The sequence below is a fragment of the Drosophila bipectinata genome, chromosome XR (genome assembly GCF_030179905.1).
Source record: "Drosophila bipectinata strain 14024-0381.07 chromosome XR, DbipHiC1v2, whole genome shotgun sequence".
Taxonomy (NCBI): domain Eukaryota; kingdom Metazoa; phylum Arthropoda; class Insecta; order Diptera; family Drosophilidae; genus Drosophila; species Drosophila bipectinata.
Genome location: NC_091735.1, coordinates 19,806,583 through 19,820,663, shown reverse-complemented (window position 1 = coordinate 19,820,663; position 14,081 = coordinate 19,806,583). Strand labels below are relative to the sequence as shown.

At 43.1% G+C, this 14,081-nt stretch overlaps 3 protein-coding genes across 5 annotated transcripts; 2 read left to right on the top strand and 1 right to left on the bottom strand.

Annotated features, from left to right (window-relative positions):
* Positions 1 to 90: 90 nt before the first annotated feature.
* Positions 91 to 12,718, bottom strand: Vav (Vav guanine nucleotide exchange factor). 3 transcript variants are annotated; one of them, XM_017232772.3, is made up of 11 exons: positions 11,814 to 12,718; positions 11,534 to 11,715; positions 10,722 to 10,796; positions 9,225 to 9,881; positions 4,431 to 4,539; positions 4,150 to 4,317; positions 3,263 to 4,092; positions 2,829 to 3,206; positions 2,619 to 2,771; positions 2,384 to 2,555; positions 91 to 2,326 (listed from the first exon to the last, which is right to left on the bottom strand). In XM_017232772.3, the coding sequence occupies exons 1-11, from the start codon at positions 12,165 to 12,167 to the stop codon at positions 2,267 to 2,269; spliced, it is 3,138 nt and encodes a 1,045-aa protein (XP_017088261.2). In that variant the 5' UTR covers positions 12,168 to 12,718; the 3' UTR covers positions 91 to 2,266. The 3 variants fall into 3 exon arrangements, with proteins under 3 accessions (XP_017088261.2, XP_017088259.2, XP_017088260.1); XM_017232770.3 differs by lacking the exon at positions 4,431 to 4,539 and having other exon boundaries at positions 9,227 to 9,881; XM_017232771.3 differs by lacking the exon at positions 9,225 to 9,881 and having other exon boundaries at positions 11,814 to 12,716.
* Positions 5,138 to 8,016, top strand: LOC108119549 (uncharacterized). The gene is made up of 4 exons (XM_017232773.3): positions 5,138 to 5,292; positions 5,363 to 5,456; positions 6,490 to 7,224; positions 7,296 to 8,016. Exons 1-4 carry the CDS (start codon positions 5,253 to 5,255, stop codon positions 7,516 to 7,518), a joined length of 1,092 nt encoding a protein of 363 aa, XP_017088262.2. The 5' UTR covers positions 5,138 to 5,252; the 3' UTR covers positions 7,519 to 8,016.
* Positions 12,719 to 13,241: 523 nt separating the features above from the next.
* Positions 13,242 to 14,008, top strand: LOC108119541 (uncharacterized). Its single transcript, XM_017232763.3, has one exon. It carries the CDS (start codon positions 13,359 to 13,361, stop codon positions 13,896 to 13,898), a length of 540 nt encoding a protein of 179 aa, XP_017088252.2. The 5' UTR covers positions 13,242 to 13,358; the 3' UTR covers positions 13,899 to 14,008.
* Positions 14,009 to 14,081: the final 73 nt, after the last annotated feature.

Genomic DNA, 14,081 nt, shown 5'->3' with positions numbered 1-14,081 from the left:
AATAATTAAGCTGTATATCAAAATAATCCCCAATATATACCCAATATTTTTAAAATAAATAAAACACATATTTCAATTAAACAACAAAACTTTCACAAAAGTCGTTTATTAGCGCGCCTCGTTCTCTGGCGATTTCAGCAATTTCTCAATCGTTTTTTTTCACATTTTCTTTAATTTTTGATTCACAAACAAATATTTCGATACATTTGCATAGAGCTGGAAGCATTAATTGGCAATCAAATATATAATCCAGGACAAAGTTCCATCAAACAAAAAAACATTTACTTATTCATAGTATTTTTTAGCTGCCGGGAAAAGGTTACATCGATTTTGATAACATCGTTTAGAAAGTGACAGATGCATAGCATTCGTAAATGAGAGAGACAGAAAATAGCTTATAAATGCAGCTTTTGGAATATGTTTTTTTTTTAAATTTGTTATTTGCATGCAGTTAAGATCACAACGCTTTAATTATGAAACCATATATTTAAGAAATACACTAAAACGGGAGCCTGAAACCGACTTTTGAGCCTTTTCTTTCCTCTTGCTTTTTATTTTAAATAGTCAACATCTTAAAATTGAATTTTAATTAAATCTTACTTAGCAATTGAAGCCAAACAATATTTAATTAAAATCATTTTAGAATAAACTTGAAGAGCTGTTTGCTTCTTGGTGCAATTTGTGCTTGTGGCAAAAAATGAAGTTTTCGAATATTTTCGAATATTTATTGTGATCTGAATTGCTTTTTTGTGCTTCGGTGAGAGAAAATGATTTAATTGGAAACACTCAGCAGTTATATGTCTATATATTTCTCCGATTTCCATGGCACAACATTAAGATGGATAATCTGGTTTGGTTTCATTTTTAAGCTTATCATACTTATTTTTTTTGCTCTGCCGCCGCTTTCACCTTTTTACTAGGGCCTTTTTGATTTCAAAATTTCGAAATTTTCTAATTTCAACAATGACATAAAACTTTTCTACTTTTTGACACATTTTAAATATTTTTTTTTTGCCTGATAAGAGCTTTCCCATCCGCTTACAAAAAATGTTTTGGTTTTTCTAACTAAGTTTCGATCTGTTCTCAATCTGTTATTCGTTCGTTGACTATATTTCTATATATATATATAATTATATAGGTTGTAGGTACATTACATTTAATACGTGTTGTATAGATATATCTATAAATTGGCTGGCCTAATCTTCGATCGTTTGTGTAAATATTGACGTATATCGTATTATTTCTAAAGCTTTTCCTTATTATTTTAACTCCTAGAACCTCATCATCCTCATCGTTTCGAACATATTTGTGGCTGCGTTGCTTTTATAATGTTAACATTTTCGTTTCAACTAGATATTAGGGTCTAGCATTACAATTATATGTTATACATACATCCGGATGTACATACATATATAAGTATATACGGTAGACTGTTAGTTATATTGCGGTATGTACGTGATGCACTTTTTTCTGTGTATATGAATATAAATTTTTAAAGCTTCGTTTTTTGTATGGAAATGCCGGTGAGGGCACACATTCTCTACGTTTTATATTTAAATATATAAAAATGTCAGATGCTTTCCCCATACGTTCTGCACAACCTCGAACAAATCGATGTGGGACGTTTCCAAGAACAAAAAATTATACATTTAATGTTAATTGTGTAAAATGAAAATTTTTAAATACAGACACACGCATAAAAAATACAACTTAGGCTTAAACATTTACACACACTCACATATATAAATATATATATATATTATTTTGTATTTCTATATGGATATATATATATATAATTGCAATATACAATTCAAAAACAATTTAAACATTAAACGAACATTGGTGGTTGATTGTTTAGTTATGTCATGTGGGTTTTTGTTTTCGTTTTCCAGTGATTGGCACAAAATTGTTTGGATTTAAAAAAAAAAGACACTCACTAACAAAAAAAAAAACAAAAAATTGTGCTTAATTAGAAATTTAAAAATAAAACAATTTGTATAATTAGATATATGGGTGTATTAACTAGGATGCAATCTAGCTTCTCGCTGGGAAGCTGGCTCTTGACTTCTTCTTTGTTTTTGGGATTTGCTTATGTTGCTCCGGCAGGAGATCCCACTTCTGTCTCACCCACAGCTCCAGCAACAGCTCCAGCTCTAGCTCTAGTTCCAGATGATCCTGGTCCGGCTCCAAATCCAGGTGATTCAGCAATGGCTGCCGTTGTCGGCGTAATGGCCTTGGGTGCAAAGTAGACCTCGTAGTTGTAATATCAAAGTTCTTCGCTGGCCGTTCTCTGTTCCTGCACGTACTCCTTGGGGAAGTAGCCCACCTACGAACCCAAATAAAGAGTTAACATTATTCTTAGATATAGAATTCCCCCACTCACAGTATCGCCTATCTTGCCGCGCCACCAGCCTTTGCTGTCGCCATCCTTGCCAATAACCAGGACCTGACAGTCGGTGCGTAGTTGCAGTTGATTGCTCCCAGCCTTTGGTTCATAATCATACAGGGCAGTGGCAAACACCTCCTTGAAGGGCCACTGCAGCGACTGGTTGAGTCTGAAGACGAGATAGTCACAAGTTAAAACCAAACCTTAAATCCAAAATCATCCAAAATCTTACCCTGCAAAGTTCTCGCCCAAATCATTGCGTTCATAGTAGGAAACCAGTTCGACAATGGTCTTGAAGTGCCTTCGCGACGACAGGCAGTACAACATGGACTCGCCAGCGTTCTCCTGGTTGATCTTCATGTGCTTGATGACATGGTCGTCGGTTCTACAAAGAATGAACTTTGAAAACTGGAAAAACACAACAACTATCCTTGAAACCCACTTTAAACTCAGAGCATACATGGTCTCATGGGCCGTGGACGGTCCCTGGGGACGGACGCGCAGGAGATAGGTGCCTATGCGGCGATTCTCCAGCTTGTTGGCAGCCGTTTCACGGTCCATGTTACCGGCAAACCAGTTGAACTCGGACAGCTGGCGATCGCAGACGGGCGGAGGCATACTGACGGGATTCTGCTTGCACCGCCCGGTCGAGGAAATACAGCCCTTGTGGACACTGATCTGGCACACCTTGCAGCGGTAGCCCTGGTGGATGCGACCCTTGAGGAACTTGGAGCAGTGACGGCATGTGGTCGGAGCATCAAACGTGTATATCTCCATTTTGTGGTCTGTGCTGCGGCAGCCGGGTGGCTCCAGACTTTCCCTGCAATGGACCGAGGGGTAAGTAGAAAATCAAAGAAACAAAATGAATTAACCCACATTGCCTCCGTGAGGGCCTTGCGCCACTTGTCCCGCTCGTGCTCGGATTTGAGGTACAGGGTGAAGGCCGTCTTGCCGGACTTACGGGCCAACAATAGCTGATACTTGAAGCGGGTATCCCGGCCGAGGGTGCGCCTCGAATGACTCTGCTCCACGCGGTAATCCGCCAGGTTGTGCGAGTCCTTGTAGGTGTACTGCATGTCGCCCGTCTTGATGTGCAGCGCCTTTACCATGATCAGGATCTTGTCGAACACAAAGGCGTAGCGCAGCTTGGTCTTTTGATCCTCGTGGGCCTTCATGTGGAGCTCTCCATCCAAAAGCAGACGCCCATATTGCAAGAGGTCGCTGCCGGCTCCGTTCTGGAGCAGATGCAAGTCGAAAATGCTGTCCTTGACCTTTTGTATGATCACCAAGTGATCGGAGTCGCGCTTAACCTCGTTGATGTATTGCGACACATCGATCATGGCGTCCTTGGCGCGCTCCAACGAACGATAGTCCTCGTGGGACGGTGACGTCTCCTTCACCAGCTTGTCCAGAAGCAGATGGTACTTGAGAATGCGCTGCATGGGCACGGAGAGAATGTCCCGCAGCTGGAGCTTGCCCACGTTGTAGTCGCGTTCGCACTTCTGGACCAGCTGGTCGATTATCTGGTTCTTCTTGCAGACATCCGCCAGGTTGTCGATGGCCCCCAGCAGGCAGGAGCAGTACTCGCCGTAAATGAGGAAGGGTTCACGGAACTCCATAAAGACCTGGGCCATCTTTATCTTGGCATTTGGTGTGAGGGATTCGCGCAACTTGTGCAGGAAGTTGGTGTGGATATCAGCCAGTTCCTAAGCATTAAGTTCCGTGTTTAGTTCATACAACTCGAATAATTGGAAAATTCTTACCCTTATGCGTGGAAAAATGGCCTTTAGCTCATCCTGGCCAAGAAGTCGCTCCAGCGGCAGCATAAACTTGCTCTTCAGGGCATTCAGCACGTCCAGGTAATTGGATTCCGTGTCGATTAGCTCCCGGATGACATAGTCCCTCTGCTCAAAGCTTGTTGTGGAAGCAGTCTACATGGGAAAGATAAAATCACAGGGATCAGCACGGTCAGAGCTGGCAGGGATTTGAAAGGCCACCAGTGGATGCTCATGCAGGGCCAACTAAATAAAAAAAAATAAGCTACCTGGCTTCTACTCGTCCTGTGCAGGGCACACAGATCTTGGTAGACTTCCTCTTCTTTTGTATTGGTGTGGTCATAACCAGTTCCATTGCATGCAATATTGTCGGTTGTACTAAACGGAAAAAATGTAAAAAAAAAATCAAAAAATAATGCAAATTATAAAAACCAATATAAAATTATTAAACAAGTTGTGTAAATAAATAAAACATTTTTAAAAACAAAATTTGAGTTCGATAAATCGATAGCTAAGCCCGCGTGGGGGATACCAGCGTTGCCACCTCGAACAATATGAACGATTAATGTTCGCCTGAAAAAAAAGCCTTAGGGAATCATGCACGATCTTAATTCTTAATTTATTACACAGTTTCATTAAACACAATCAAGCAATAGTGTCAAAAATATTGATGATTTTTAAATGTTTTATTAAAGAACTAAAATGTCATCTAAATTATTTTTTAATTCAAATGTATATAAAATATATTAAATTCTATAAAAAAAAAAAACAAAGTGAAGAATAAAAATCATAAATCATGTCATTATTTTTAAATTAATAGAAATGGAAAAATTACACTTAACATTCACACCAAAAAATAAATATTTTTTAAGACAAGAAAACGACGGCTCGAAAAAATATCGAAATCAGAACAGCTAAGGTGGCAGCACTGAGTTCTTAGTTCTTGTCAAGTGTGACCATCCGATAGCAGCTAAGTTTGACAGTCGACAACAATCGAAAAAACAATCACCACATTTCCATTAGGACTGCAGCTTAACTAACAACTCAGAGCAGAAACGTACGTTAAGGAGCAAGTGGATTCGTCTTGGAGGATGGAACATCATACATATGCCAAGACTGGCTCGAAGAAATGTAAGTGTCAGCCACCAGCATCACGTGTGCCGCCAGTGGTTTAAAATGTGCAACATCGTTTTCTTGTCAGGGTCGGCCCAGGAGAAGAGGGAATTGGTGGAACAGCGCATTGCTGCAGATGATCTGTTTTCGAAGTATTCGCCGAGGCACCCGGAGCCATGGAAGTGAGTAATATAATTTTGTTTTTTGTTACATATATGTACGTTGGGCATTGGGACACTGTGAGACAGTGAGGAAGTGAGGCAGTGAAACCGACATGGAAAGACATGGACGCGATCTTGGGTTTTTTTCCTAACATATACATTGGGCACTACGGCCGGGAGGCTCATTTTACACAGGGCGGGGCAAGATTATGCAGGGCGAGCCCCCAAAATTCAACTTACTACAGTTTTTCTTGAATTCCTGATTTTGCAACGGAAGTGCATGTGTCCAAAATTTTGGAACGAGACGCCATGAGGCACACATGGACGAGATCTTGACAGTGTGGACGTGAGGCTGTTGCCATGGAGACCGAGCTTCTTCCACTCATTACAATTTGTTTTTGCATTCCTGCTAGAGGAGTGCAGATGCTTACAAACATTGGACGACGGCCATGGAGCAGGACCGAGATCTTGGTTTTCTTTCTCTTTTGTTACCTAGCCGCCAGTGGTATTGGCCGGTAAGGCATTCCTGCTAGAGGAGTGCAGATGCTTACGAACTTTGGACGATGCCATGAGACAGGAAGGGGCGGGATCTTGGATTTTTGTGTTCCATTCTTTCGTGTTCTTGTGTTCCATGTTCCAAATTTTTGCCGGCACCATGCCCTTGACCAAGTGAAGCAGTGAAGCTGGGACAAGATTGCAGAGACGTGTAGATGTGTGTGAATGCCATGAGGCAGGGTCGTCCACATTGGTGTTTTTTTTTTTTTTTTTTTCAACCAAGGCGTTGGGCAGTAAAGCAGTGAGGAAGTGAAGCAGTGTGGCCACGAGGCTGGGGATAAGATTCTGCAGACCGAGCCCCTACTACTACTAAAAACTTAACATTTTTTTGTAATTACAATTAAAATTTTTTTACATTCTTGCAAGTAAAGTGAAGATGTTTACAAATTTTTTCCAACTCATTTTCTAAAAAAAAATAAAATGATTTCAAAACATGGAACATAGAAGTAGAAAAAATTCTCCTTACTTAAACATTCTCCATAAACATTGCAATTTACAGGAAGTTCAAGGAAATCACCAAGATCGGTGGCTACAGCGAGAATGCTTTGCGCCGTCAATGGTTCTCCATGATCCAGCGCTATAGAGTGCTTAAGGCGAATGCCGTGGGCAAGCCGCTAAATCGCCAAACCATCGTGGAGCTCAACCAGGAGTGGGAGTTTTTTGGGTTGATTCACTCCTATATGAACCAGAAGACCGCCGACCTCCACTCGTATGCTCTCAAGGAGCCCAACGTGGAGCCGCCAGTCAACACTTTGGCGATTTCCAGCGTCTTCTCGTGTGAAGAGAGCCAGCTTTCCCCGTTGATGCTTGGGGTTCTAAATGATCATAACTTTGGGGAGCGTTCACCCCCGGTTGGTAATGAATCTGATGATCTTAATGATGTTGATGATTATCAACAGCCGCACGGTGGGGGCGGTAATAACGACGAGCTAAACAAGCTATTGGCCGAGACCCAGGCCCCCAACAAGATGTCGGAGGAGGATTATGGCATTGTGGACGAGGTGGAGTGCGGTCCGGTTATGATTGGCGGCGAGGTGTCGCTCTCGAACAGTCACTACAACGACTTGGATTCTGTGCCGCAGACTGGTTCGTCATTCGAGCCCCAGATTGTTGAGGTGGAGCTAGTGGCTCCGATGAATGGGGACGGACAGGACCCCTATCGCCATCGTTTCGTTCCGAAGCCGAAGAAGAAGCGCTTCCCCAAGGGACTCACCGAGAAGGAGAAGTATTATAGGTATTTCCTTATTTTTTTTTTGTAAAACAAATGTGGAAACCATTTACTAGCTGCCCTATTCCTCATTCTAGACACCGTCGTTACTTCGAGAAGCGCTTGGAGAAGCGTCTGGCTGGGATCTGCACCGTGGTGGCCAATGTGATAACTCATTCATTACCAAATGTTGACGTGAAGCCGATATTGGAACTCGGCAACGAGATGGCTAACAATTTGCTATCACCAGCCAGCACTGACAGCGAGGACGAGGTCGACGACGAGGGAGAGGAGGAAATGGAGGACGAGGAGGGGTTCTAGAAGGATGGGTTTCAAATGAATCCAGGGGAAAAGGGGGGGGGTCAAAAACCCAACGCAGGGACGTTGGTTTTTTGAAAACGGATTCATGTTAGTTCCTAGCTGATTCTCCGCATCTTAGAAGCCGGATGGCCTCTACCATACACACGCACACATAGTACACACAACATTAAACCATATTCCTGCCCAAAAGACTTGGAGGCTTGAAACCAAAACAAGGCTTGAGGACGACAAGACGAAGATGATACTAAAAAACTACAAAACTACAAAAGAAAACAAGAAAAACAAAGAAAAAAATGAAAGCTCTCGAATGTGATGCTGATGGCCAGGCACTAATCAAAAAAAAAAAAAATGCATGGAATGTATCAGACACCTCTCGCAACAACAACCATAGGTTGAAGACGTTGCGAAAACTAAACAAAATACAAATTATACATTATAAAAAAAAAGAAAAATCAAAAAAAAAAATCATAAAAAAAAAAAAACAAAAAAAAAAAAGAACGAGAACCAAAAACCAAAAAAACAAAACCAATGGAAGCTTATTGGTTTTGAAAAACCTACGTGTGATGAATGTACATAGATTTTAGTTTATGTTTTCTCATTACACGTCTACACTAACACTATATTTTATCGTAATTATATAAAACCACCTCAATTATTGTAACAAATTGCAAGACAATTTGAATTATAACAACCATAAAAACTCATTGGCCAATAAAACGACGAATGACACAAAAAACTGGCCTTTTTAAATGAAATATTATTTTACATCCATTTTCTGAAAGTTTCTCCAAATGGAGACTCATTTTTTGATAACTAATCGCTTTTGGGGTGACAATTATCGGACAAATTGGATGATAGTGCGTCATGTTTCTGTTCTATATTGTCAACTGGGAAACCCTCTGGATATTGGATCGATATGATGGCTCCTATCTGCCAATTCACTTAATTTCAATGACCGTACCAAGGTTTTCATAGCTATTTTAATGCCATTTCATTGCAATTGGCCAGTACTTGGCCAGTGGGGGGGTCAGTACTTCCGGTGGCTCCCATATTTGGCACGGCCTTCGATTGGTGTCAAGAGTGGGTCGATAACCCAACCATTCCCATTCCATGTTCCTCCGCCCAGTTGCCCCTTTCGGTTCGAGATAATACGAAAAGTACAAGAAATAGAAACTGAGGCCAAAGAATGGGACTGTGGAGATATGGTTGTGGACTATTATCTGGGGGATGCGGGTGCGAGTGGTTAATGTGGTTCTGGTGGTAGTAGCAGAAGTGATGGAGTGGTGCATGTTTTGCGGGGGGTGTGTGTGGAAATATTTGATGTGGCACAGCTCAAGCAAAAGCGAGGCAAGCGGTTCTAGTGGCTCTTAGATCTATAATGGTTTCTAAAAAAAAAAGAAGGATTCAAGCATCAGACAGGTGAAAGGAAGGAAGAAATAGGAGAGGCTTCGGAGGGAGTCGGGGGCGGTGGAGGGCTGTTACACAAGACGTTACACTTAAGGTGGGTCAACTTTTTGAGGTCGAAGTTCCAGAGCCAAGAAACTAATATATTTTAAAAACTAGGGTCATACTAAAGGACATAGTATGACCATTTTCTCATATGATTAACCGTTATTTGAATGAAAATCTTTGAAAAGCTCTAGAAGATCGACCAAAATCAACCCACCCCGCTTGGACACAGAGATTGTTAGTATTTTGGACAGCACACCTCGGGTTTGGCCTTCGCCTGGAAGGTGACATAGCAGAGATCCTCGTAGACCTTCTCATCGTCCTCGCTGTAGATGTAGGCGTACTCGTGCTCCGCGGACGCCATCGAGGATCGGTAGTTGTAGACGGCGGCGGCGGCCCGCTGAAGCCTCTGGCTCTCGCTGACGAACAGCGACGCCGAGGAGGAGGAACTAATGACATGCCGGGGCAGTGAAGGACCCGTAGCAGCAGCTGGAGTGGCTGCAGTGCCGGCGCAAGTGCTGGACTTTGTCAGGGATTCATCGGTTGGCTGGGCGCAGGACTCCGGAGTGGGTGTAACGGCATTGGACGAAGTCGCGCCCATCACATCCAGGCTGAGATCAAAGGAGAGATCACGCAAATGGCCATCTTGGATATTTCGAGGCGTCACTCCTCCTCCAGTTCCGGTAGCTCCAACGCCAATCAACTCGCCGTCATTCTCGATCGCCGAGTCGCACATGTTCGATAGCGAATCCTCGAGAAAGTCCTCAATGTCCTCGGTGCCGTTCTCAATGGTTATGTCACTGTTCTCATCCTCCACCGAGAGGGAGCCGCTGTGCGAGGTGCGATCGTAGTATTCCGCCGACGATGAACCGGATGCGGCATCAATGCTGCTCGTCTTGCGCATATTTAGCTCCCTGGTTGGAGGTTGGTTGGCTCCCCCAAAAGGCATACCCACACCCACACCCACACCCAATCAGGATCACATTCACACGCATAGAGATTCAAAGGATAATAGATTCAGGCACACGGGTGAGTGGATAGGCAGTGTGTTAGACAGAGAGATTTAGAGAGACAGAGAGAAAGAGAGAGAGTGTGTTAGATAAAAGCTAATGATTGGGTATATATCGCAAGAGATATTCTTCATAAAAAGAAGTTGATGTTTTTATATCTTTTAAAGATTAAAGAGCTTTATTTGAATATTTAATATATATCTGAACTGATTTCAATACTGGCAAGGTCACACTCGACGAGGAAGTGTGACCCCTTTGGATTATTTACAGGATAATGAAAGGGTCACTCTTGTAAGACACTTTCTCGCATGATATTTACATTACGGCTTTAGGAATTAATAGGAATTTCTACGGATATGTAAACGGAAGTGAATTAATCGCAGAGATAAGCAACTCGGATCTAAAAACATCAAGTTCAAGAATATAGACTTCTGTGAGTACGTGTGTGGGCTCTTCTGGCTCCGATAAGCAGCCAGACGAGGGCTTATGGATTATGGATCTCCGGGAACACTCCGGGAAGTACGTGATCGCATAATGAGGTTGTTCTTGGTAGGGTCTGTATGGGGTCGGGGTCGAGGTCAGAGATGATAGGGGCGGGTGGATTGAGGGAGCAGGGGTTGCAAAAATGCAATGCAGGAAGTGCAGGCACCTCGCCTGCGGCAGCAGCGGGGCAAGCAGGGGTCGCGGGACTATAAGGCACTAAGGGGCTAGGGATAATCTTGCCCTGAGTATTGGCGTACTTACGTGGAATGCAGATCCTTGTAGATGGCCTCGTCCGAGTGGGATCGTTCGCTGGGCGAAAGTTGCAGGTTAAAGCCACTAGAAAGGATACGGGAAAGATACGGGATGATTAGCCACAAGAGTTTCCAATTAATAATAGTGTATAACTATTGCCACACCATGTACATATGTACTTAGGAATATGTGATTAATTTCATGTATTTATACTTTGCTCTATTTAATTTCGGCATTTTAGGCGTGCAGTTATTTCAAAAATTTGCATTAAACTGTTTGTTTCCGTCGGCTTGTTGCGGACTTTTGTGATTCAAAAAGTATTTTTCGGCGCTTTCGGCGGGCGCCAAGAATGCATTAAATGAAAATGATTCGATTTCGATATGCCTGCTCGAGGTACATACTCAAAGGTAATGGTTCCAGTTCCCTGGTGTTATAATGGTGCGGGTGTTTGGATTGCCAAAAAATAAAAAATCCGTTTGAAAACAAACCAAAGTATGTGGATTGTAATTGGTTCACAGTTCTCTTGCAACAAAACATACTACTTGCAACACTTACTCACTAATATTAACAAATAAATAAATATAAATCATTTTACAAGCAACATAATCATCTTACAACTAAAACCGAGCTTAAAATGAAACCACAATTGATTGGAATGCTTTGTTAGTGATGCTATGATGATGCGATCGATATATTCACAGTGATGGATATTGGTTTTGGGTTAGACATGGGGTTTTTCTTGAATGATCTTGCTTTTGTGCGTCATGCTTGCTATTGGGGCGCTACTCGGAGGCACTGCACCCACTTGTTGGACAACTCACATCAGTTCGGGGTGCATCTGTTGCACCTTGCGGCACTGCGACAGCTTCGCCAGCGTGATGAGCACGCGATGGAAGTTGGTGAGGTCGTAGAGCATCGTTGGCTCGAAGAGGTCCGCGTCCCGGATCCCGAAGTTATTGTGGCACACGTCCAGGAATAGTTTGATGTTCTTGCTGCACAGGAACTGTTAACAAAACGAGAACGAGATACATTTTTTTTTTCGTTTTTTGGTTTAAACACTTCTATCCTGGAGGGTCGGACTGGACGGAGTTCAATTCTCACCTGAGCCATTTGGGGCTTGCGATTGAACTCGCGCGGATCCATACTACTGGGATCCAGATGGATGACCAGGTTGCAGAGCAGAACACCGTCCCGCAAGGTCATGGCCAGGATGCGAATTTCGGCGTCAGACTGGGCGGCCTTGTGGTCGGGCGGAATGACCTTGCAGCGCACCAGCCAGGCGACGCATTCGCGCCACAGGTCAGCATTGACGCCACCCGGAACCATAGTGCCTCCTGCCAATGCGCCCACACCCACACCCACTCCTACTACACCACCGCCAGCTGGTGTTGGTGATGCTGCACCACTGGTGGCCACAGCGGCAGTGGCACCTCCTCCGAAACTGTTGTTCGACATTTGACGTTGGAGGGCTGGTGGTGGTGGTGGTGGGTGGTATTGTTGGGTGGTGGTGGACCTGGGAGCTGGGAATCGGGACGGGGACTGGGCGGAGTTGGGCGGGGATGGTGGAGAGGACAGTAGAGGGCGTGTTTGTTAGCGCTTGTTCCGGGGATAGGTTCGGGCGGCCGAATTCAGGGAACGATACTCGTCGTCGTCGCGCGCATAAATTTCGCTGAACAACGTTAATGAAAACAATTGAGACTCATCAGTTGGCCGTCGTATCAGATACACAGAAACAAAAACAAAAAACCCAGAAACGATTCGGGCGGAGGGAGCGGATAGGCGGATCGGATCGGATCGGAGCGGAGCGACGGCGGTACAGGTACGAGGAGGAGGAGGAGCTCTCGTTTCGCAAATTGTGCACCGATTTTCGCAAGCACTGCACTGCACTGCAACTGCACTCTTTTCTCGAACGCTGCGCCTGCTGGCGTTAACTTTGTTTTAATATTTTTTTTTTTTTGGTCGCTGGGGCACGAGTTGCCAGAGGTCTTTGCCTAATGTGCCTCAGCTAACGCCTCAAGCCCCGCAGCGGCTGGTCACACTGGCCACAAGCAGAGTAACCAGATATCTGGAATGGATAATTTTTTTAATTAGCTTATTTTAAAAATTAGAATTTTTTTCCTTAATTATTATACTAGATTCTCCGATATAAACAAAAAAAGGGACCCATTTTTCATTCCCAATAATTAAAAAAAAAATTCATTACGGGTTATCTCTCTTTATAGGCTTTTTGGGCTTCTTCAAATCAGGCCGATTTTTTCCTAAAAACTTATCAACTAAAAGCCAACATTTTTGCACGAAATTTAACCTCTTTCCCTCTTATTTTAATCCGTAATATTTCCCATTAAACTTAAGCATTTCTTTTAAAAGAATTCAGAAACTTGAAACCCCACAAGAACCTCTACTCGTGCTACTAATATTTCCTTAACAAATTTCCTTAAATTAAATATTGCCTACAATTAAAGTTACCCGAATAATTCTCGACCTTAATTTCCTAACAATAGTAGGCGATGAAAACAATTTAAAACAAATCCCAAACAAGCCCCAAACATCACTCCATTTTTAAAAAGAGCTCCTACTGCTCAGTTCTCCAAAAAATTATAGTACGCTTTTAAACATTTATAATATAATTATTTGTATTTGGATAAAATGGAGAAGGTCTATATCATTGCATTGGTGATTTCCCTTTTTGTCCATCTGAAAGATCTCTTCAATCCCATCGAGCCCACCATGGAGTCGACTGTGTTCATATTCCTCACCATGATGGCTTTCAAAAAAATCATGCGCCGAAATTCGGGATACAATGCAAATGTTCTGGAGAAGATGGCGCAGATTCTGATCCTCTGCATGGGGGTCCAAGTCCTTTTGGTCGCAGCGTGGTTTCCCCTCAGCGAATCTGTTCATCACCTCGTTGAAATGGCATGCCATCGTTGGCCCTGGGGACGAGGCTGGATGTTCAAGCAAGTTAAGGATGTGGGGGCGTCGTGGATCCTAGTGGCTTTGGAGTTGGTTGCTTTCTTCCTGGGCTTCAAGATGAAGGGTGTGCAGCAGTTTTTCGGTGCAAGGGATGACTTAATCTCAAGGAGTGTCATGACGATCATTGGAGAACAGTACCAAAGGGTTTGGAACCGGGAGAAGCGATATCTGCGCAACTGCTATAGGACCCTCCTAGAACAAGGACAAGGATAACCACACACTTGAAGAAATTGAGTCACGTCAAGACTAGTTTACCAGAAACCATTTTGTAAAAGCGTTTAAACCAGAAACTTTAAAATAAAAATACATCCGATATGTATAACTTATATCGCTGAAAACTTCATGTTTTAGTTTCAATCCTTTAACATCAAAAAGTGCCTATTCTCCTGGAAGAAA